At 38.0% G+C, this 22,612-nt stretch overlaps 1 protein-coding gene across 3 annotated transcripts in view; it reads left to right on the top strand.

Annotated features, from left to right (window-relative positions):
- The first annotated feature begins 300 nt into the window (after nt 1-300).
- The window catches only part of GPAM (glycerol-3-phosphate acyltransferase, mitochondrial), a 41,620-nt gene continuing 19,308 nt past the window's right edge, over nt 301-22,612 (top strand). Inside the window, exons 1-10 of one of the 3 annotated variants that reach the window (XM_065923322.1) lie at nt 301-793; nt 2,225-2,355; nt 3,590-3,712; nt 6,894-6,967; nt 9,294-9,407; nt 11,364-11,510; nt 18,456-18,552; nt 19,200-19,336; nt 21,835-21,934; nt 22,246-22,458. In XM_065923322.1, the coding sequence (XP_065779394.1) occupies nt 769-793; nt 2,225-2,355; nt 3,590-3,712; nt 6,894-6,967; nt 9,294-9,407; nt 11,364-11,510; nt 18,456-18,552; nt 19,200-19,336; nt 21,835-21,934; nt 22,246-22,458 (1,161 nt within the window). In that variant the 5' untranslated portion in view covers nt 301-768. Of the gene's footprint in view, nt 794-2,224; nt 2,356-3,589; nt 3,713-6,893; nt 6,968-9,072; nt 9,203-9,293; nt 9,408-11,363; nt 11,511-18,455; nt 18,553-19,199; nt 19,337-21,834; nt 21,935-22,245; nt 22,459-22,612 lie in introns of those variants that run through there. The other 2 variants (XM_065923323.1, XM_065923325.1) reach the window with 2 other exon arrangements.

Below are 22,612 nucleotides of genomic sequence, written 5' to 3'. Positions count from 1 at the left end.
CACACACACTCACGTGACTCCGCGCCCAGGCGGAATCGCCGCGCGACTAGGCAGCACACGCCTGGCCACACACAACACAGACACGCTTGCGAGCACCCCAGCTACTCTCAGATCCACCCCCCTCTCCACCCCGCTGCGGTGCACGACGCCCGAGTCGCGCGCACCGTGGGTCCCCAGCCCTAGCCGCCCGGAACTTGCCAGCTGTGGACTGCGCCCGTCACTCTCGTGCCCCCCCTCCCGTTGCGTCATCAGGGCGCGACGCCGCAGCAGCGCCGGCTGAGGCTTGAAATGCTGGCAGCTGCAGAGCTATAGCCGGCGGAGCTGCGGGTGCGAGCGGCCAGGGCGGGAACGGGCTGCGGGAGGCTGCTGGGGCCGGGAGCGCCGGGACAGGTGCGTGGTCGCCCTCTCGCCGGACCCAGCGCGTCTCCTGCCAGCTGTCCGGCGGCCCGATCGCCTCGGCGCTCTCTCTCTCGAGCTCCCGCCGGGTTTCCCCCTGAGCGGTGGGCCCGGCTCGTGCAGGCGTGGGGGTCGAGCTCGTTCTCTCCCGGGAACCCCGGGTTGCGGCAGGGCTTCCCCCGGGCGGGAGGTCCCTCTGGGCTCAGTCCCTCCGCACACCCGAAGGGGACGTGGAGACATTGACTTTGGCGTTGAGGCTGCAGGGGTACGCTGAAAGCAGCTGGTGCAGGGGACAGTCCCTGACAGATGACCACTGATTGAGCTGACCACTCACTGGGCGTCAGCCACAGTGCCAGGCGCCCTAGGGGTATTATGCAGAACTCCCGCAACCCAGGAGGTAAGATTTATCATATCATGCCCATTTGCCAGGTGGGGAAACCAAGACATGGGAATCAACCAACTTGTCTAAGCTGTTGTTAACCCATCTTGGTTGGTGACCACAGATGGTAAACAGAGGGGGATTCGAACTCGGATGTATTTGGCTTCAGAGTCGGCCGTCCTGCCTCTCTCGCTTTCAGAACCCACAGTTGGCTCCCCTCAGCGCATAGCCTGGCTTTTCTTTTTGCGTGGGGTGGGGTCGGGGCACTTTTCAACCATGCACAAACGTGTGGAGGGAGGAGCGAAGTGTGGGCTTCTTATTGGCACAGGACTGTTTCCCGCTCTCGTCCTCCCCTCATCACTAGGACCAGCCAAGTCTTCATTTTCCCAGGCAGCCACCGGCTCCCCCTGTCGTAGCTACATTCTGCACCTGAAACTAATAGCTGAGTTTTATTTTGTAATAGAGAAGAGCTTTCATGCCAAGTGCATTGGTTTACTCTTCCTTCCCCTCGCCTCTTTGTTAGATTGTTACTTAGGTAAAATTGTTATAGTGTAAAGTTACTTAGGTAAGATTGTTATAGAATGTGTATAGTTATCCTGAGAATTACAGTTACCACTATAAATCCATATGGGGATTGTAAATAAATGGGAATCTGCCCTCCAAAGAACTCTGTTAACCTGGACATGAGTTTTTAAGGTTTTAAAGAACTGATTTAAGGCCAGGTGAGAAATAATCAAAAGCTGAAATAATTTGAGGATTAGGTTAGAAAATTCTTATATTTTAATATCTTTTTTTTTAGCAGTTCACTGTCAGTGAACGTTTTTTCTGAGGGTGAGAAAAGGCTTATTGCAAAGATATGAAAACTTATAAATCAGATATTTTAGAACAGTGTCTTCTTGTTTTAGAGCTTTGTAGATGTATTAAAAGTGCAAATACCATTTCATTTAAGGCAGCACAAGAAAATCAAAAGCTTGATTCGGTTTAAGTGAGAAACATTAGAGGTGCATTCATTACCTTTGTCCATTTTACATTGCATGGTGTGTATGACCCAAAATTCCCAGCACATAATTTTTCAAAAATTATCTTTTGTGTGCATACATGTAACTTTAAGTTAATAAATGCATATTTTCATCCTTCTAGGAACTATTCAGTTAACACAAAGGAAATAATTATTTTTCACATACCTGAAATAGGGTGATAATTACCTCGTGAATTCATAGCTGTTTTGTTCATGAAGTCTAAAGATACAAATGTTTTTTTAAAATTCAAATTACTTAACTGAGTTCATATATATACATCAAAGTCCAGTTTTATACAATGACTAAGAAGTCCTCCTTAGTTCATTTGACATCCTACCCTGAAGCAAAATAACATAGAAATCAGAATTTTGAGTTCTGCTATTTACTGTCTGGATCCCTCATTAATTTAAATGGTATACATTTTTTATAGCACATGATTCAGGAGTTACGTTGTGTGACATGGATGAATCTGCATTGACCCTTGGCACAATAGATGTATCTTATTTGCCAAATTCATCTGAATACAGTATTGGTCGGTGTAAGCATGCCACCGAGGAATGGGTAAGTTTAAGATACGGGTTAAAAACATTCAGCCTAAAGATGTTCTTCTCAGTGTTAATGAAGGTAGATATACTAGAAGCATAAATTCAAATAGACATTAATAACTACAGAAACTGCCTCCACCTCTTTGAAGGTAGGTTTATGAAGTCTAATATTTTAAAATTCTTATGGTATTATGTTATTGGGAAGAAAAAAATGGGTAAGAAGTATAAAGAAGTATAAAGATTATGTTAAAAGCAAAACACTTTTGCAGAGGAAAAAAATGCCTGTTTATTCTTTTGGGTGGTGTAATTTAACCAGATTTTTTTTTTATTCTGTATCTGTTTTCCATATTTACATGTCAGAAGTGTGAATTTTGTAGTGGAAATAAAGTTTATTTAAATAATTGAAAATAGGAAATTTCAGTGTGAATCCCAATCCAAAAGGCATTTTTTGGTGGTTTTTTTTTTGTTGTTGTTGTCGCTTTAATATTGTTTTCTTTATGTCAGTATAGCATGGCATGTTTTCAATATTTCTTCACATATTTCTTCAGTCTGCTTCAGAAAGTTTTTTTTGGGGGGGTTGGAGTTTTGGGTGGTCTTTGGGTTTCTTTTTGAGAATGTTATATCACTGGATTTGAGCAACTGATGAATTCAAAGTTAAGAGAAAATTATTTAGACAGAAGAGCAGAATTTGACCCTAATTGGATAGTGTGGCTGTAATTTCAATTTCAGACTTTAAACTCTCTTGTTAGGTTAAAGGAATATTATATAAGTTGACCTTGTTTTTCATTTAAAGTGAATTATTTTAAGCTATATTATAACAAAATTGCTTACTCTTAAGTAAGGCTTTTATAGTTTTTTTGTAGGAGTGTGTGATTTAAGAGGGACGGAGATGAACTGTTAGCGTAGGGCTCCAGGGGTCTGACTTTATTCCTCCTGTTACTGTCAGAAGGCTGTCTGACCTTTTGCAACTTAATGTTTAAACCTATGAATGCTGTTTTGAGTGTTGCCAGCTATTGCTATTCTTAGGTGCTCAGCTTTTGCTTATGGTCCAAGCTCTGTTCCAGGTGTCGGTCATGGACGGAGTCCTTGGAATGAAAAACAGAAGTGCAGGCTACCAAAAAGAAAATGTGTCAGAAATTTCTCTTCTGTCTCAAACGACTGAGTTTTAAGAGATTTTAGAGTTTTGAGATCAAGGAGACAAGTAGAATTTTCTTGCCATTCACACACTGTTTTTCCATAATATTTATTAGGGTGAGTGTGGTTTCAGGCCGACTGTCTTCAGATCTGCAACCTTGAAGTGGAAGGAAAGCCTAATGAGCCGGAAGAGGCCCTTTGTGGGAAGATGTTGTTATTCCTGTACCCCTCAGAGCTGGGTAAGAATGTTACCTCTAATACCTTTGTTGACCTTTAATAACAGAGTCTGTCCATGGAATTCTCCAGGCGAGAATACTGGAATGGGTTGCCATTCCCTTCTCCAAGAGATCTTCACAACCCAGGGATGCACTGTAGTCAGATTCTTCACCATCTGAGCTACCAGGGAAGCCCCCAAAAAACACTGTGAAATATGTGACATAAATTTCCAACTTTGTGTGAACTTTATTTTTGCTTAATCTTAATGGACTTAATGCATTTTTAGAACTTAGGTCCACGTTTATGAACCAAATATCCCAAGTAAAAATGTTGGCTTAATTTTTCTTTCCATTCGTTTATTCAGTAAAAACTGGTCTAATAGTTGGTGCCAGGCAAAATTTTGTTCTGTTTTGTTTTTGTCTTAGTATGACTTTAGGGGGAAAGTAGATCTTACTTTCAGATAACTCTTCCAAAGAGTTAGTGGGATCCTTCATGTAACTTCAAGACATTGAAATGTAGCACTGAACTTTAAAATGCTAGCAAGATGAACGAGAGAGAAAGAAAGCGAGCCTGCATACACATATGCACATACACACGCATGTGAATGTGAGTGGGAACAGAAAAAGAAATGAAAACTGTGGCTTTCCCACTTTGCTAAGTGTCTAGTCCCACAGTGGAGGGGGGTACAAGGGGGTTTCTTTTGATTCTGTGATAATGAAGGATGGTGACTAAAATGTGAGCATGAAGATTTAAGAAAGGGTATGATGGGTTTGTTGTTTGTATTTTGGTGGAAAAAAGCCAGGCAAAATCTTCCACATTACAGTATAGTATCTGAGTTGATTGGATGAGTATGCATCTGAGGGCATTTTACCAGAAGTATGAGCTGGTACAGGAATGTAGACGCTAATATGGCTGTGATCTCCTGCAGCAGAGTCATCTGGATGGTAAACTGTCTCTGGAATGCGCTAGTTATTAGAACGTTTAAGTGCTGTTTATTAATCCTGCCATTTATTGAGGTTGCTTATAACCTGTGTGAATAACTACTGGTGCTGTGTGAGTTTTCCACTTAGGGTTGGCTGGGCAGGAAGTAGAATTTCTAGCCTGGCATAAGGAGTTTATTAATCTGGGAGAGATTTGTTTAACAAGCAGTTTATGTTAAATATTCAGGTCTGCTCAAGAACTTCACAATAGAAATAGTGCTCCTCTTAAATCACACATATCTTGTTGAAATAGTTTGGTGGACATGAAGGATCATGGAAACTTCTAGTCTAGAAGTAAGGCCAGTTCTGATTAATAGGCCAATAGAAATAAAGATTTAAGTAGAAGGTCATGTGGCGTTTCTTTTCAGATTTGGCATCTCATCTAATTCTAATTTTGAATGGTTAAAAAGATCAAAACAATACTTTAATGTGTTCTTCAGTCAGAAATTATTTGGTGATGGTAATGGTTTGGGGTGGGGAGAGATGAGTGGCAAAATAGATAAATGATTTTTGCTTCAATGTAGTATCTGATGATGCCGAGCTTGATCTTAAGTTCTTCCATGGCCTGTTTATATAAAATAATTTTTGTTTGATAATATTTTTATAGTGATTTTCCGCTACCTTTTCTCTGAAGTCCTATTTCTCTAAAGAGATGGCACTTAAGTATTTTGACATCTTTTGTGGGTACATTATGCTTTCTCAGCATTTATTTGTGGAAGGTTTACCTTTTTTGCCTACATTGTTAAAGTTATGGACTTATCTTTTTAGTGGAACTATTTCTGGATTATCTTCCAAGATTACTCACAAAAAGGGTGACCTTTAGTCATACATTTTCTCATTAAGTAGACGGTTTTAGGGGACTAGAAAGACCACATACTTTGAAGCAAGATCTGGGGTTGACAACTAAGCTTCTGCCAGCCTCAATTTCCTCCTATAAAATGGGGATATGGGTTACCCTGAGGATAAATGAGATAATGTATGTTATAGTCCTCAAGAATTACTATTATTAGAGTAAATGATTTGTCCTTGCCAGGTCATTAATATATAAAAGAAATATATGTGTGTACATGCTGAGTTGCTTCAGTCCTGTCCAACTGTTTGTGATCCCATGGACTGTAGCCTGCCAGGCTCCTCTGTGCATGGGATTCTCTCAGCAAGAATACTGGAGTGGGTTGCCATGCCCTTCTCTAGGGGATCTTCCTGACACAGGGATTGAACCTGCATCTTTTACATCTCCTGCATTGGCAGGTGGATTTTTTTACCACTAAAACCACCTGGGAAGCCCAAAGAAACATATATAAATATATAAAAATAGACAAGTAATATTAAAAGTAAAAACTGTTCTTATATTCACAAAAGTCCAATTATTATAATTCTCCTTATTCAGATGAGGGACTTGAGGAAAAGCTTGCTGAAGGTCATGTAGCTGATCAGTGGCATAATTGGGATTCATCTCCCTCCTCTACTGCTAGTCTGATTATGATGGAATGTGAAGATATTTGCTTATGATTTTTCCATTCTTCTAATTGTACCTTTTCATATACTTCATAAAGCCTTTTACTACATTAAGAAAAGTTTCAAAATCGTGCTCCTGTTAATCTCTAAATAAACTTAAGAATATATTAGCAATTATGAGCAGAAGTCATTTCTCTGACGGCCACAGATAAGATGTTGATTTAGATTACATTATTATCCACTCAGCTAGTAAAGTGAGTGAATTAAAACCAACATTGGCTGCAAAGAGAGTTCCTTAAAAGAGACTTCTAATGTTTCTTAATATTAAAATACCATTAAACTGAGAAAGGCAAAAAAAATGAGGATAATAATTCTTATGTGTCAGGATTATTGCAAGATTCAGTAATCTCAAAATAATACATGGTACTTAGCATAGACTGAGCAACTTTCACTGCTACTACTTAGCATCGTATTTTTGTATTTTGAAAACAATGAAATCTCCAGTATTCCTTTCAATGACAAGCCATCATGACTTTAACTCTTTCTGATTGAGGGTGGGGGTGCTCGGAAAAGGGAGAGGCACCATTTCCTTTACAAGATGCTGAAGAGTAGTTTTGAGTTTGTGACCTTTGAAAGCTAAAATGTACTTTTCAATAAAACATTTTTTCTTCATCTCAGATTTTTGAAAGTCCTCAAGAACTAGTAATTTGAGTCCTTCACCAACAATCCAGTTGTATATTTATGTCTATATTTATTTTGTTTTATATAGGATAAATTTTTCAACCCCAGTATCCCGTCTTTGGGTTTGCGGAATGTTATTTATATCAATGAAACACACACAAGGTAAAAATAAATTTCTTATACTTCTAATGCATGTCAAGAGAAAGACTCCATAATAACCAACCAATGCCCTTTAAGATGAATCTCTTTTTCTTTTTTTCAAGAGTTAATAGGATATTAACTTCTAACATATGATACTTTATCTAAAAATTGGAACCTGAGAGACCTACTACTATTCCACTGCTGTATTATATAATATTTTCATGAGACTGTAGATATTACTTATAGGTTTCTTTAACTTATTCATATATTAATGTTGCTGCTGAAATGTGTCAAAATGTGATAGAGATTTGTTGGAGGAGAGATGTAGGTTTGAATGTCTTATGATAAATTATTATTTTATACTTAAAAATGTAACTTTCTGAAATCTACCTAATCTATAGAGTTTTGGAAGGTATTTTCTTCTATTGAGTGAGTATTCTTTGATTTATTACTGCTTTAATTCTTTTCTTAGAATTCTTACTTCCAAATCCCAGGCATCAGAGTGAGAGAAAAAGAGGCTTTATTCTCAGTGGATTTAGCCTTGGGGATGAGGAAGGCGAGTGAATGTCTGAAAGACAAGAGCAGAACGGGAGCCAAAACCACTACCAGTCCTTGTAGTTCCAAGAGTAAATGCCTGGAGGCTCAGGAGATGAGAAATACATGAAATTTCGAGAAAAAACTGGTTTAAGAAGTCAAATACTTAAATTTTAAGGCTTTCTCATGTTACTGCTCATATTTTAATGATGTTTTTATAAATGAGCATATACTTGCATAGATGTTAGCTAAGTTTTTTGTTTTTTAATAGAACTAAAATCAAGAGATGTTCTTTTGCCAGTTCTGTGCTGCCCTTCCTTTCCTCTCTCTTATTTTTTTAAGTTAAAAGGAAAGAGCAATTTTTTTTCCCTTTGGTTGACATGATTAAAATCCTAAGCAAAATAATCCCATTCAGTCTCTTCTTTATGTAAGTAGATACTTTACATACAAAACTGAGGAGTTCATTTGTTGTCTTCACTTGGAGGCAGTTAAGGAAAAAAAAAAACACATGAGAAACACACATACTTTTTAGCATGTTATATTGACTAGGCAATATGAAACTATTCAGTGTAATAAGCTACCTATACAGGTGGTTTGGCTATTTAGCCCTTCTCTGTGTTGTAGGGAGCAAAGCCTAAACAGTTTTCTCCACACACACACACTGCTTTCAGTCTGTTGCAAAGGGATTTCATCAAGAGTGTGGACTTTGTACATTCCAGTAATAATTTTGAAACTGTTCACTGAAAGATTTTAGAGTTAAACACTTAACATATTGGGCCAAGTTGTTCAGAGAACTGAGACAAAGGAAAGGAGGAAGAAAAAGAATACCAGGAAGGAGAGTTGAAGGAACATGCGATTCATAAATAAATCTCCCCCAATTTACTTTTCCTTGATTGAAGACTTTATATATTTTCAGAATTAATTTGTAATTGAAATCTTCTATTGTCTGTATGGATATCTTTACGGAGGAAATGAAATAAGGAATTATATTATCATTACAAATGGTTTCAAATCATCGCATAATGAAATCTTATAGCATTCTTATTCCGAGATCCCTGTCTTTAACCCCCATTCAGATAACACATAGTCATTGTCACTGCTGGAAGTTTGTCCTGTTTCTTAGGTATGTTGAATGTGTTTTATGAAAAAGCCAAAAAGAAAAACACAGCAAGAAAACTCAGTAAGAGCCTCTGGCTTCATAAGACCAGAGTACAAGTATTCAGACTGTTGTCTAGTTAACCTTGACTTCTGTCAACTTATCAGCCTTATCAATTCGAGAGTCAGCGATCACCTTAGAAGAATTACTGTAATGACAACAAAAAGAAAATTAGCCCTTTGTGGTAGGAAAAGATTCCCAAGTTACTTTTTATAGCCCATAGCTGTAGCTATAAGCTATATAGCTTATATATAAAACATTGTATATAAACATTATATATAAAACATATAAAAATATATATATAAAACATATAGCTTGTATATAAAACATTCAACATATTTGGTTTTTGAGTGGTATTAATAAAGTAAGATGCTTACATTTCTTTTGTTTTTATATTTGGATTATTAGTTTGCAGAGCAATACTATTCAAGCATTGACACACAAACTCCAAGTTTAAATTTTAGCTGAGAGTACATGAAAGAAAAGAAATAAAACTGTCTTCATAGCATCCTGAACTACTTACTAAGGAGAATTTGCAACAGGAAAACCCTAAATCTCTGAAACAGGTGAAATGAGGATTTGTTTTTACAGAAGGGAAGCCTCTGTATAATAGGTATTCCTAGAGTCCTTCTCTGCTAAACTCTTTGCGTGTTGCAGGCACCGAGGGTGGCTGGCAAGACGTCTTTCTTATGTGCTTTTCGTTCAAGAGCGGGACGTCCATAAAGGCATGTTTGCCACCAACGTAACTGAAAACGTGCTGAACAGCGGTCGGTAAGGGCGGGATGCTGCTGTAAAGGGGATGTAAAGGCAGGGATGGGTGGTGGGAGTAGGGAGGGGATTTCCTTTATTAACCTTTAGTTTCTCTGGGACTCTGTCCCAAGAGGAGTTTGTGTTTCCAAACATTAAATGCTCAAGCTCCAGAAGAAAGCAAGGAAAGGCAAGAGAACAGAAGGTTTTGGCGCCATGTGGGAAGAGCAGCCTGGTTCTCTGCATGAATGATTGAATGGGGTTCTAATATGAAAGGCGAGTTGGAGCTCAGATAGGCAAATATTTCCAGAGTTCTCTGTTAAGTATTTTGTAATGTGAATATTGGGGACAATGCATTTCCTACTTTACAGCCAGAAGAGAAGCTCATTTCGTATTTCTGTCAAATAATTGTTAAGCACCTAGGCACAGATTCTTTTATTAGAAAGTCATTATTAGAAATTTTTAAGAGAATAAGGTAATTGTCCTTGCTCTCAGAGGATCTTGATTAAAAACTGGAGAGATGGGAGGGGGGATCGGGATGGGGAATACGTGTAACTATATGGCTGATTCATGTCAATGTATGACAAAACCCACTGAAATGTTGTGAAGTGATTGGCCTCCAACTAATAAAATAATATTTAAAAAAAAAAAAAAAAAAAAACAAAACTGGAGAGACCTACTTGAACTCTGATGGAGTGGGGAAATCATTACAAAGTTTAGCCATTTAACTGTGGGAGTTTGGGTGAAGGTTGATCTCTGTTCCACCTCATTGTTGTGGCCCATGTTAGATACCTATCTGGATTTGGGGAGCTGGAGATCAGAGTGGATTGAAAAATGCTTAGAAATGCAAGCCCTGTGGTACAGTTGTTAAGGGCTGAGCAGAAGTGGCATGTAGTAGGTACTTTGATATTTATAGAATGAACAAATGAATAGTTGCTTATGGTGGTGTAATAACTATGTAAATTACTTGTGAAAGCATTCCTGGCCATATTGGTATAAATGCTGTTCAAGGATAGACTTAGGGATGGTGTATCTGTGTGCTGTGGAATTGATCTTTTTGTAGTAATGAATGATGGGGAGTTTTGCTGTACATTATTCTAAAATGAGCAGCAGTGTGAGGAAAAATACACTTGTTTGAGAAATTCCTTTGGATTATTCTATATTCTGTTTTCTAGGTAAAGCCTGTCAAGTGTGTTTCATTTCATCCAGATGTTTTGACTCGTAACTAGGATGTTAGAAGTTATTTTTAGGAGGTTGAAACCTCATGCATTCTTCCCTAAGTTTGTGGAAGATTTACAAGACTGGATTAAGTCTTCCCTTTTACCTTATAGCTTACTGGTTTGTGCTGTTTAAATCTAAAGCTGTGACTTTTATTTATTTTTTTTTCCTTTATTAGTTGGAGGCTAATTACTTTACAGTATTGATTCATGTCAATGTATGGTAAAGCTGTGCCTTTTAAAATTACTGACTTGATTTGAAAAACACTTGTGACTATTTATGTTCACCTTCAGTCCCTCCTAGAGAGTTTTACAGATATCCCACTCATAAGGCCACAATGTAAATGAATAATAAGTAAAAGAAAAAATCATGTTACTTTGGCAGTGGGTTTGGGGTACCTCTGAATTATATGTCTAGAAGGATGATCTTTCTTTTCTTCCCTTCTGCCAGAGTGTAACTGTGTGTCCCTCACAGCATAACTGGAACATTCAAATTAACATAGTTGTTACCCGGTAAATTTGAATTAAAGTTTTAAATCTGCCTTCCAGCTTCCTCAGAGAATCATTGATTTAGGAATATAATATACTTAATATTTAATAAACAGCCAAAGAAAGCACTTCTAACTTGAGTTTATTCTCCTGTGTTATCACATTTAAAAGAGAAAGTATATTTTGCTTTGTGATTTGTATCTGTAGTTTAGAAAATAATACAGACTGTAGCATAGAGCCAGTTACATTGTCTGTCTTTCCATTTTGAAATCAGAGTACAAGAGGCAATTGCAGAAGTGGCTGCCGAATTAAACCCTGATGGTTCTGCTCAGCAACAATCCAAAGCTGTGAATAAAGTGAAAAAGAAAGCCAGAAAGATCCTTCAAGAAATGGTTGCCACCGTTTCACCGGCAATGATCAGGTATTAAAAGGCAAAAGCAAAAAACTGTAATCAGGGGTCATCTGGTTTTGAGCAGACAGGACTGAACCATTGGACTTGCCTAGTATAATGCTCTTGGTCCAAAAGAGGTTTTTAACATATTCTGATGTTAAAAACCGACTCCTCTTTATATTCTCATTTAACTCTCAGGAGAAATAGCGCTTGGGATGCTTCAAGGTACCTCAGTCTCTGTCTGTTGATAGCAGCCATTGTATTACTGCTGCTGCCTTCTATACTAGTTGTGAGTTAGGTTTCACATACTCATGTCTTTTTATTTTCTTTTAGTTTCATTGAGATATAACCGAAAGACAGCACTGTGTAAGTTGAAAGTATAGAGCATAATGATTTGACTCACATCCACTATGAAAACCACAATGAGTTTACTGAACATTTATCATCTCATACTGATACAAAGTTAAAGATATAGAATGAAATTTTTCTTTCCTTGTGATGAGAACTCTTAGGATTTACTCTCAACAATTTTCATGTGTAACACACAGCAGTGTTAATTAATATTATTGTGTTGTATATTATATCACTAGTACTTATTTATCTTATAACTGGAAGTTTGTATCTTTTGACTGCCTTCATCCAATTCCTCCTCCCCCCACCACCTTTGGTAACTACAAATCTGATCTCTTTTTCTGAGTTTGCTTTGGATGTATAATTGGTCTACCACACCATACTAGTTCCTGTTACGCAACATAGTAGGTCAGTATTTCTGTACATTTCAAAATGATCACCACTATAAGCTTAGTTATGATTTGTCAACATACAAAGATACTATATAGTTATTGACTAAATTCCCCACACTGTACATTTCATACTTGTGACTCATTTATTTTACAGTTGAAGGTTGTACCTCTTAATCTCCCTCACCTATGTCTTACTTCCCCACCTGCCTCTCCTTTAGCAACCACCTGTTTTTTTCTGTATCTGTCTTATTGTGTTTATAGTTTGTCTTGATTTTTAGTTTCCACATGTAAGTGAAATCATACAGTATTTGTCTTTCTCTGTCTGACTTTTTTCACTTAGCAGAAGTCCAGCCATATTGTCACAAATGGCAAAATTTCATTCTTTTTTATGTCTGAGTAATAATCCATTGTGTGTTTTTTGAGTGTGTGTACATACCACATCTTTTTTATCCATTTGTCTATTGATGGGCGCTTAGGTTGCTTCCACATCTTGGCTATTATAAATAATGCTGCAGTGAGTATTAGAGTGTATATATGGCTTCTAATTAGTGTTTTCGTTTTCTTCAGATAAATATCCAGTAGTGGGATTGCTGGGTTATGATAGTTCTGTTTTTCATTTTTTAACAAATCTCCATGTTGTCTTCCATAGTGGCTGCCCCAATTTAAATTCCTACCAGCCATATACAAGGGTTCCTTTTTCTCTACATTCTCCCCAACACTTGTTATTTATTGTCTTTTTGATAACAGCCATTTTGACGGGTGAGGTGATAACCCATTCTTGTTTTGATTTGTATACTCCCAGTGATTTGTACCGTTGAGCATCTTTTCATGTGCCTGTTGGCCATCTGTGTATTTTTGGAAAAATGTCTATTCAGATCCTCTGCCCATTTTTTAAGTGGATTGTTTTTTGTTGTTGTCTTGTTTGAGATTTTTATATATTTAGGTATTAACCCCTTATCAGATATATCTTTTGCAATTATCTTCGCCCATTAATAGGTGGCCTTTTTGTTTTGCTGAGAGTTTTTTCACTCTTCAAAAGATTTTTAATTTGATGTAATCCCATTTCTTTATTTTTGCTTTTATTTCCCTTGCCTGAAGAGACGTATTCAAAAAAATATTACTAAGACTGATTGCAAAGTGTATATTGCTTATATTTTCTTCTAGAAGTTTTATGGTTTCAGATCTTAGATTTCAGTCTTTAATCCATTTTGAATTTATTTTTGAGCATGGTGTGAGAGAGTAGTCCAGTTTGATTTTTTTTTTTTTGCATGTAGTTGTCCAGTTTTCCCAGCACCATTCATTATAGACACTCTTTCCCCCATTGTACATACTTGCCTCCATTGTTATAGATTGGTTGCCCATAGAAGTTTGAGTTTCTTTCTGGGTTCTTTGTTCCAATTGATCTATGTATCTGTTTTTGTGCCGGTACATGCTATCTATCTTTATTACCGTAACTTTGTGGGGATAGTTTGAAATCAGGGAGTGTGATGCTTCCACTTTGGTTTTTCTTAAGATTGTTTTGGCTATTTCAGATGTGTTTCCATACAAATTTTAGAATTGTTCATTCTAGTTCTGTGAAGAATGCCTTTGGCATTTTGATAGGGATTGCATTGAATCTGTAGATTGCCTTGGGTATATGGTCATTTTAACAATATTAATTCTTTTAGTCCACAAACACAGTATATCTTTCCATCTACTTGTGTCATATTCAATTTCTTTCATGAGTGTCTTACATATTTCCAAGTATGGTATTTTACTTGTTTAGTTAGATTTATTCCTAGGTATCTTATTCTTTCTGATGCATTTGTAAGTGAGATTGTTTTCTTAATTTCCATTCAGATAGTCTGTTGTTAGTGTATAGAAATGCACCTGACTTCTGTATATTAATTTTGTATTCTGCAGTTTTACCAAATTCATCGATGAGTTCTGGTAGTTTTTGGATGGCTTTAGGATTTCCCTAGTGTCTTGTCATCTGTAGTTTCAGCTTCAGCATGAGTCCTTCCAATGAATACTCAGGGTTGATTTCCTTTAGGATTGACAGATTTGATCTCCTTGCAGTCCAAGGGACTCTCAAAAATATTCTCCAGCATCACAATTTGAAACCATCGATTCTTCAGCACTCAGCCTTCTTTATGGTCCAACTCTCACATCCATACATGACTACTGGAAAAATCATATCTTTGACTATATGGATCTTTGTCGGCAAAGTGATGTCTCTGCTTTTTAATATGATGTTTAGGTTGGTCACAGCTTTTCTTCCAAGGAGCAAGCTTCTTAATTACATGGCTGTAGTCACCATCTGCAGTGATTTTGGAGCCCAGAAAAACAAAGTCTGTCACCGTTTCCATTGTTTCCCCATCTATTTGCCATGAAGTGTTGGGACCAAATGCCATGATATTTGTTTTCTGATTGTTGAGTTTTAATCCAGCTTTTTCACTCTCCTTTTTCACTTTCATCAAGAGGCTCTTTAATTCCTCTTCGCTTTCTGCCATAAGGATGGTATCTTCTGCATATCTTGAGGTTATTAAGATTTCTCCTGGCAATCTTGATTTCAGCTTGTGCTTCATCCAGCCTGGCATTTCACATGATGTACTCTGCATATAAGTTAAATAAGCAAGGTGACAGTATACAGGCTTGATGTACTCCTTTCCCAATTTGGAATCAGTCTGTTGTTCCATGTCCTTTTCTAACTGTTGCTTCTTGACCTGTATACAGATTTCTCAGGAGTCAGGTAAGGAGGTCTAGTGTTCCCATCTCTTGAAGAATTTTCCACAGTTTGTTGTGATCCACGCTGTCAAAGGCCTAATATAGTCAGTGAAGCAGAAGAAGATATTTTTCTAGAGCTCTCTTACTCTTTCTATGATACAGTGGATGTGGGCAATTTGATCTCTTTCCCTCTGGCTCTGGGCTGCCCTGGTAGCTCAGATGGTAAAGAATCCTCTTGCAATGCAGGAGACTGAGGTCCAGTCCCTGGGTCAGGAAGATCACCTGGAGAAGGAAATGGCTATCCACTCTAGTATTCTTGCCTCGAAAATTCCATGGATAGAGGTCCCTGTCAGGCTACAGTCCACGGGGTCACAAAGAGTCAGACATGACTGAATGACTTTCACTTTCCTCTGCCTTTTCTACATCCAGCTTGAACATCTGAAAGTTCTTGGTTCACATACTGCTGAAGCTTCGCTTGAAGAATATTGAGCATTACTTTGCTAGCATGTGAAATAGTGCAGTTGTTCTGTAGTTTGAACTTTCTTTGGCATTGCCTTTCTTTGGGATTGGAATGAAAACTGACTTTTTCCAGTCCTGGGCCCACTGCTGAGGTTTCCAAATTTGCTGGCATATTGAGTTCAGCACTTTCACAGCATCATCTTTTAGGATTTGAAATAGCTCATCTGGAATTCCATCACCTCCACTAGCTTTGTTCATAGTGATGCTTCCTAAGGCCCACTTGACTTTGCATTCCAGGATGTCTGGCTCTAGGTGAGAGATCACACCATTGTGGTTATCTGGATCATGAAGATTGTTTTTGTATAGTTCTTCTATGTATTCTTTGGAGAAGGAAATGGCAACCCACTCCAGTACTCTTGCCTGGAAAATACCATGGACGGAGGAGCCTGGCAGGCTACAGTCCATGGGGTCACAAAGAGTCGGACATGACTGAGCGACTTCACTTTCACTTTCTTTATGTATTCTTACCACCACTTCTTAATATCTTCTGCTTCCGTTAGGTCCATACCATTTCTGTCCTTTATTGTGCCCATCTTGTGTGAAATGTTCCCTTGGTATCTCTAATTTTCTTGAAGAGATCTCTAGTCTTTCCCATTCTATTGTTTTCATCTATTGCTTTGCATTGATCACTGAGGAAGACTTTCTTATCTCTCCTGGCTATTCTTTTGAACTCTGCATTCATATGGGTATATCTTTCCTTTTCTCTTTTGCCTTCAGCCTCGCTTCTTTTCACAGCTATTTGTAAGCCCTCGTCAGACAATCGTTTTGCCTTTCTACATTTCTTTTTCTTGGGGATGGTCTTGATCACTAATTCCTGTACAATGTCACGAGCCTCCATCCTTAGTTCTTCAGGCACTCTGTCTATCAGGTCTGATCCCTTAAATCTATTTCTCACTTCCACTGTGTCATTGTAAGGGATTTGATTTAGGTCATACCTGCATGGTCTAGTGGTTTTCCATACTTTCTTCAATTTAAGTCTGAATTTGGCAATAAGGAGTTCATGATCTGAGCCACAGTCAGCTCCTGGTCTAGTTCACTGACTACTAAAATGTTGATATTCACCCTTGCCATCTCCCGTTTGACCACTCCCAATTTACCTTGACTCAGGGACCTAACATTCCAGGTTCCTATGCCGTGTTTTCTTTACAGCATCGGACTTTACTTCCACCACCTGTCACACCCACAGCTGGGTGGTGGTGTTGCCTTGGTTCAGCCTCTTCATTCTTCCTGGAGCTATTTCTCCACTCTTCTCCTGTAGCATATTGGGCACCTACTGAACTGGGGAGTTCATCTTTCAGTGTCATATCTTTTTACCTTTTGATACTGTTCGTTGACTAGATGGACCTTTTTCAGCAAAGTGATGTTTCTTCTTTTTAATATGCTGTCTATGTTGGTCATAGCTTTTCTTCCAAGGAGCAAGCATCTTTTAATTTCATGACTGCAGTCACCATCTGCAGTGATTTTGGAGCCCAAGAAAATTAAGTCTGTCGCTGTTTTGATTGTTTTCCCACCTATTTGCCATAAAGTGTTGGGACCGGATCCTGTGATCTTCGCTTTTTGATTGTTGAGTTTTAAGCCAGCTTTTTCACTCTCTTCTTCCACCTTCATCAAGGGTCTCTCATCACTCTGGATTTCTTCTGATGAATTTGTGAGGGAGAAAGTGGTCTCCCTGTCCTATTCCTCCACCATCTTAGCTCCCTCCTCTGTGGATTTCTTTCATACCTTTTTCTTTTCTGATTGCTATGGCCAGGACTTTCAATACTGTGTTGAAGTAAAGTGGCAGGAAACTGCATTCTTGTTATGTTCCTGATCTTAGAGAAAATGCTTTCAACTTTTCACCGTTTAGTCTGATGTAAGCCATGTGCTTGTCATTTATGGCCTTTCTTATGTTCAGATATGTTCCCTCTGTATTCACTTTGTTGAAAGTTTTAAATTATAAATGCATGTTGGATTTTGTCAGGAACTTTTTTTGCATCTGTTTAGATGATCATATAGTTTTTTTAATTCTTCAATTTGTTAATGTGATGTATCACATTAATTCTACAGATATTGAATCATTCTTGCATCCTGGGATAAATTCTGCTTTTCATGGTATATAATGCTTTTAATGTACTGTATTGCTGAATTGGTTTGCTAATATTTTGTTGTGGCTTTTTGCATCTAGTTCATCAGTGATACCGGCCTGTGATTTTCTTTTTTTGTGATGTCTTTGGCATTGCTATCAGGGTGATGCTGTCCTCTTAGGACAGGCAGAATCAGAAGGGTTCCTTCCTCTGCAGTTTTTTGGCATTATTTGAGAAAGATTTGTGTTAACTCTTCTACAAATGTTCGGCAGAATTCACCTGTGAAACCACCTGGTCCTTTTGTTTGCTGGAAATTTTTTTTTATTACTGACTATGTTTCATTACTGGTAGTTGGTCTATTCATATTTTCTATTTCTTCCTGGTTCAGTCTTGGGATATTGTACATTTCTAGGAGTTTGTCCATTTCTTCTAGGTTGTCCATTTTGTCAGTATTTGGATGTAATTGTTTGTAGTGATCTCATATGACCTTTGTATTTCTGTAGTGTTGATTGTAACTTCTCCTTTTTTATTTCTAATTTTATTTATTTGAGCCCACACTCTTTTTTTCATGATGAATCTGCACATGCTTATGTCTTAAAGGGAGTGATTTGTATTCAGTAATGGGATCACTCTTCTCATCTAACTATTTGCTTGACTATATAGCTTCTGAAGTTTAAAGCATGCAAGTAGAGTAAAATATGAGATTTTAGTACATGATAAATGGATGCATCTATGAGTAGTGCATATGTAAAATCAGTTCTTTAAGTCCACAATTCAGATGTACACATTCACACATATACACGCACATGTGCTCATAACATGAAGTCAGTTACAATCAGTCTTAGGTTTTAGGTTCAAAAGTTTAGGTAGATAGCTGTCAAACTATGTATGTGTATATATATAAATATGTGTATACATTAAAAACTTTCTAAACTTCCTTTCAGGCTGACTGGATGGGTGCTGCTGAAACTGTTCAACAGCTTCTTTTGGAATATTCAGATTCACAAGGGTCAACTTGAGATGGTTAAAGCTGCAACTGAGGCAAGAATTATGTGAACCTGTCATTCTTTCTTCTCTACATTTTGCAGAGTGATTTTGGAATTCTTTGGGGAATGTTTTTTTGTATACTCTTGTGCAGTCCCACACATTTGCAGGTTTTCCCCATGTGAGATAACTACAGTAGCTTTGTATTTGGGGGGGACAAGTGGCGTAAAGAAGGACCTATCAGCAATATGCAGGATTCCTTCTGTAAGTTACCTTGCAATAATTCTGAAAATCAAATAGAACAATTCTTATTTTATAAATGAGGAAATAAAGGCACGTATAGATTAAAAAACTGTCCCAAGTTATGGCCAATAGGTCATTTCTCTAGAATTTCAAACCAAACAACCTTGTGTCCAAACCTACATTCTTTTTATATAATTAGAGTTTCCTCTCAGAAGATATATGACGGCGTCACCTTGAACTCTAGATTGCTCTCTTCCTTCCCTGATTATTTTTTGTTGTTGCAGTTGTTATTAGCTAGGTAATATATAGTTGAAATATTAATTGCCATTCTTATTTACTGAAAAATGTTTTTATAGAATGAGTCACTAATTAACTAGTGTTTGAATGATTCTAACCAAATGTTCGAGCTGTAATTCAACTTTTCATTTGAATTTTAAATTTGGCATTTTTCCTTTTGCTAGATGAATTTGCCGCTTATATTTCTGCCAGTTCATAGATCACACATTGACTATCTCCTGCTCACTTTCATTCTCTTCTGCCATAACATCAAAGCGCCGTACATTGCTTCAGGCAATAACCTCAACATCCCCATCTTCAGGTAAGATTACCTTATATTGAAAGTTAAGGTATGAAGATTATGTTTTGAATTTTTATTTTTTTATTATAACTTTAGATACATTTTATTGTAACGAGGACACTAGGATTTTTAACTTTGTTTTAAAAGAATGCATGTTTATTGTGGAAAATTTGGAAAGTACAAAAAAGGCTCAGCAGCTAACACTTAGATCAATTCTGACTGTGTCAGTTCAGACAAAAGATGATGAAGGCTTAAAGAAAGGTATAATAGTTCTCTCAGAGAAGCGGTCGTAGATTTGAGAAATATTTAGTCTCAAACTTCAGAGCACAAAGCATCACTCAGGTCAGCTGTGTGAGGAATAGAGTGAGGAGGATGAGTGTGGAGAGTGACCCAAGGGGAGGAGGCTGGCGGGTCGTTCAGGCAGGGCCTCACAAGGGGGCGGTCACTGCTTTGCATGCCAGGGAGTCTGATCCTCAGCCGCACAGTCGAAGGAGTTCCTTCCTAATCCCTCGGTTCAGAGTTCTGTAGCTAATCTGACTCACGTGAGTGAAGAGAAGCCATTCATACATGCAGTCAGCCAATACTTGCCCACCTGTGGTCCAGGCAAGGGTGAACAAGACACATAGTTCTTGCTTTCAAATAGTTCATATGAAACAGCGGGGAATGTAGACAAACAGCTAACTCTAATCCACTGTGAAATGATGCTACACACTTTTCCAAATATCATGCTTTTCCAAAGATCAGAATATCTATGGTTTTTCTCATGGGTACCTCTTCCCAGTATCAAGGAACCTGGAAAGCTGGATTAGAAAGTCATCAAAAAAATGTTTCTTTTTTGAAAGGGAGCTTCCCTGATAACTCAGTTGGTAAAGAATCTGCTTGCAATGCAGGAGACCTTGGTTTGATTCCTGGGTTGGGAAGATCCACTGGAGAAGGGATAGACTACCCATTCCAGTATTCTGGGGCTTCCCTTATGGCTTAGCTGGTCAAGAATCAGCCCGTGATGCGGAAGACCTGGGTTCAATCCCTGGGTTGGGAAGATCCCTGGAGAAAGGAAAGGCTACCCACTCCAGTATTCTGGCCTGGAGTATTTCATGGACTGTATAGTCCATGGGGTCACAAAGAGTTGGATATGATTGAGCGAATTTCACTCACTTTTTTGAAAAAGTGTTTAGGCATAGAATGAGCATGAAGAGGGCTGTTTCACCTGAGCTCTAGAGAAGCCTTGCCCATAATAGTTTGCCTCTTCTATAATCAGAACAACTTATGTACTCATTCCCTCCATGTTGGATTCGTTCTCAAGGGAGATCTCTGGGAATTGCTTAATAAACAGATAATTTCTTCCCTTTTCATGACCTCTGTGCCAGTTAGCTTATCATTCCTTCAGCTATGACAGACTCTAAATAACCCGACCTGTTTATTTGCAGTGTTCTTTTGTTACATGTCAGCCTGTACTGTCACAAACCACTTTTCAGGATGGGTTATTTTTGTGGATGGTTCATTTCCTTAAGAATTTGTTCTGCAAAGTTTAACTTTCAGAGAGTTAAGTTAACTGTCAAAGATGTTAAGTTCCAGGGATATCTTACTGTCTTCCTTATGCTGACTATAGAAGGTGCCAAAACTGTGTATTAATACTTATATTAATATCACACTATTTGAACAGAGGAGGAGGATCTGAGATTGGAAAGGTTGACAAGTATTGGAAAATTTCAGCCTACTATCAAAATAATTAATTTTGTAGACAGATGTGGAGTTGTAAGAATTGTTTATTCTATGTATGCATAAATGAAGCAAATTTTTATTTCATGCTTTGAGAGGATGGTTATGCTTGGTTCTAGTTTGATAAACTTATCGTTATCTCACTGGGATACTCTCTAAGAAATAACTTACTTGAGAAAATTTCCCCAAAGGAGCTTTTGTAATATCACATTCATCTTGAAGTGAATGTGCCATAGGAAAATTTGGGAATGTCTATGAGTTGACTCATTGAAAAAGATCCTGATGCTGGGAGGGATTGGGGGCAGGAGGAGAAGGGGACGACAGGATGAGATGGCTGGATGGCATCACCAACTCAATGGATATGAATTTGAGTAAACTCTGGGAGTTGGTGATGGACAGGGAGGCCTGGAGTGCTGCGATTCATGGGGTCGCAAAGAGTCAGACACGACTGAGTGACTAAACTGAACTGAACTGAAAGATCAGTGTCTTGAGACCCTGGACAGGGTTTTAAAATTGAGCAGTATTTTATAATCCTCTTAAAATCTGTACCAGCACCTCTGCAGGGTAATGTATCATGGAAACTCCTTTTGGCATATAACAGATATAACAGAGCATCATTATACACAGTGACATTCTGAAAGCTCATGCATAATGTAAATGATAGAAATTGGTCAGCTATATGGATAATGTCCACATTTTCATAATCAGCAGCTCAAAGAATACCTGTGGCTTATATCCACACTGGAGTTTGAGTCTTCTTTTTACATTATTTTTAAATTAATGCATTCTTAAATTTATAGTACTTTGATCCATAAGCTTGGAGGCTTCTTCATACGACGGAGGCTAGATGAGACTCCAGATGGACGGAAAGATATTCTCTATAGAGCTTTGCTCCATGGGGTATGTGTGATCTCTCATTATCCTTCAAGTTGTTATGGTAGCGATTACAGTAGAAGAAAGAGAGACTTGATTGAGATTTTTAAAAAACTGTTGTCTGAGTAGTTATTTCAGTGATTATTGCTTGGGTATGAGTTTGCTGATTACTTTTTGTTATCATCAAAATATAACATTGTAAGTGCTCTTTTGCTATTAATTGTGTAAAATATTTGGTCTGTAGTGAAGTTTTAAGGATTTGTTGTTTTTAAGATTTAACTTTGCTGAGCTTATTCTAAGTTCATGAGTTCATATTTTCCTTTCTTCTTGCATTCCAGCATATAGTTGAACTACTTCGACAGCAGCAGTTCTTGGAGATTTTTCTGGAAGGCACACGCTCGAGGAGTGGAAAAATCTCCTGTGCTCGGGCAGGGCTTTTGTCAGTTGTGGTAGATACTCTGTCTACCAACACCATCCCAGACATCTTGATAATACCTGTTGGGATCTCCTATGATCGTATTATTGAGGGTCATTACAATGGTGAACAACTGGTAAGAAGACCACCTGCACAAAAGTCATCTTGGCTTTTTTAACCTTTTGCTTTTAGATAAGTGCTTTTAGAATTAGTTGAGAATATTCTTGGTACTCCCTAATTTTATAACACATGGTAGGCTGGGCTTTCATCTCCTACAGCAGCCTGATTGG

The sequence above is a fragment of the Muntiacus reevesi genome, chromosome 2 (assembly GCF_963930625.1).
Source record: "Muntiacus reevesi chromosome 2, mMunRee1.1, whole genome shotgun sequence".
NCBI lineage: Eukaryota > Metazoa > Chordata > Mammalia > Artiodactyla > Cervidae > Muntiacus > Muntiacus reevesi.
Note: the sequence above shows the minus strand (reverse complement) of the source record. Positions and strands in the feature narration are given on the sequence as shown.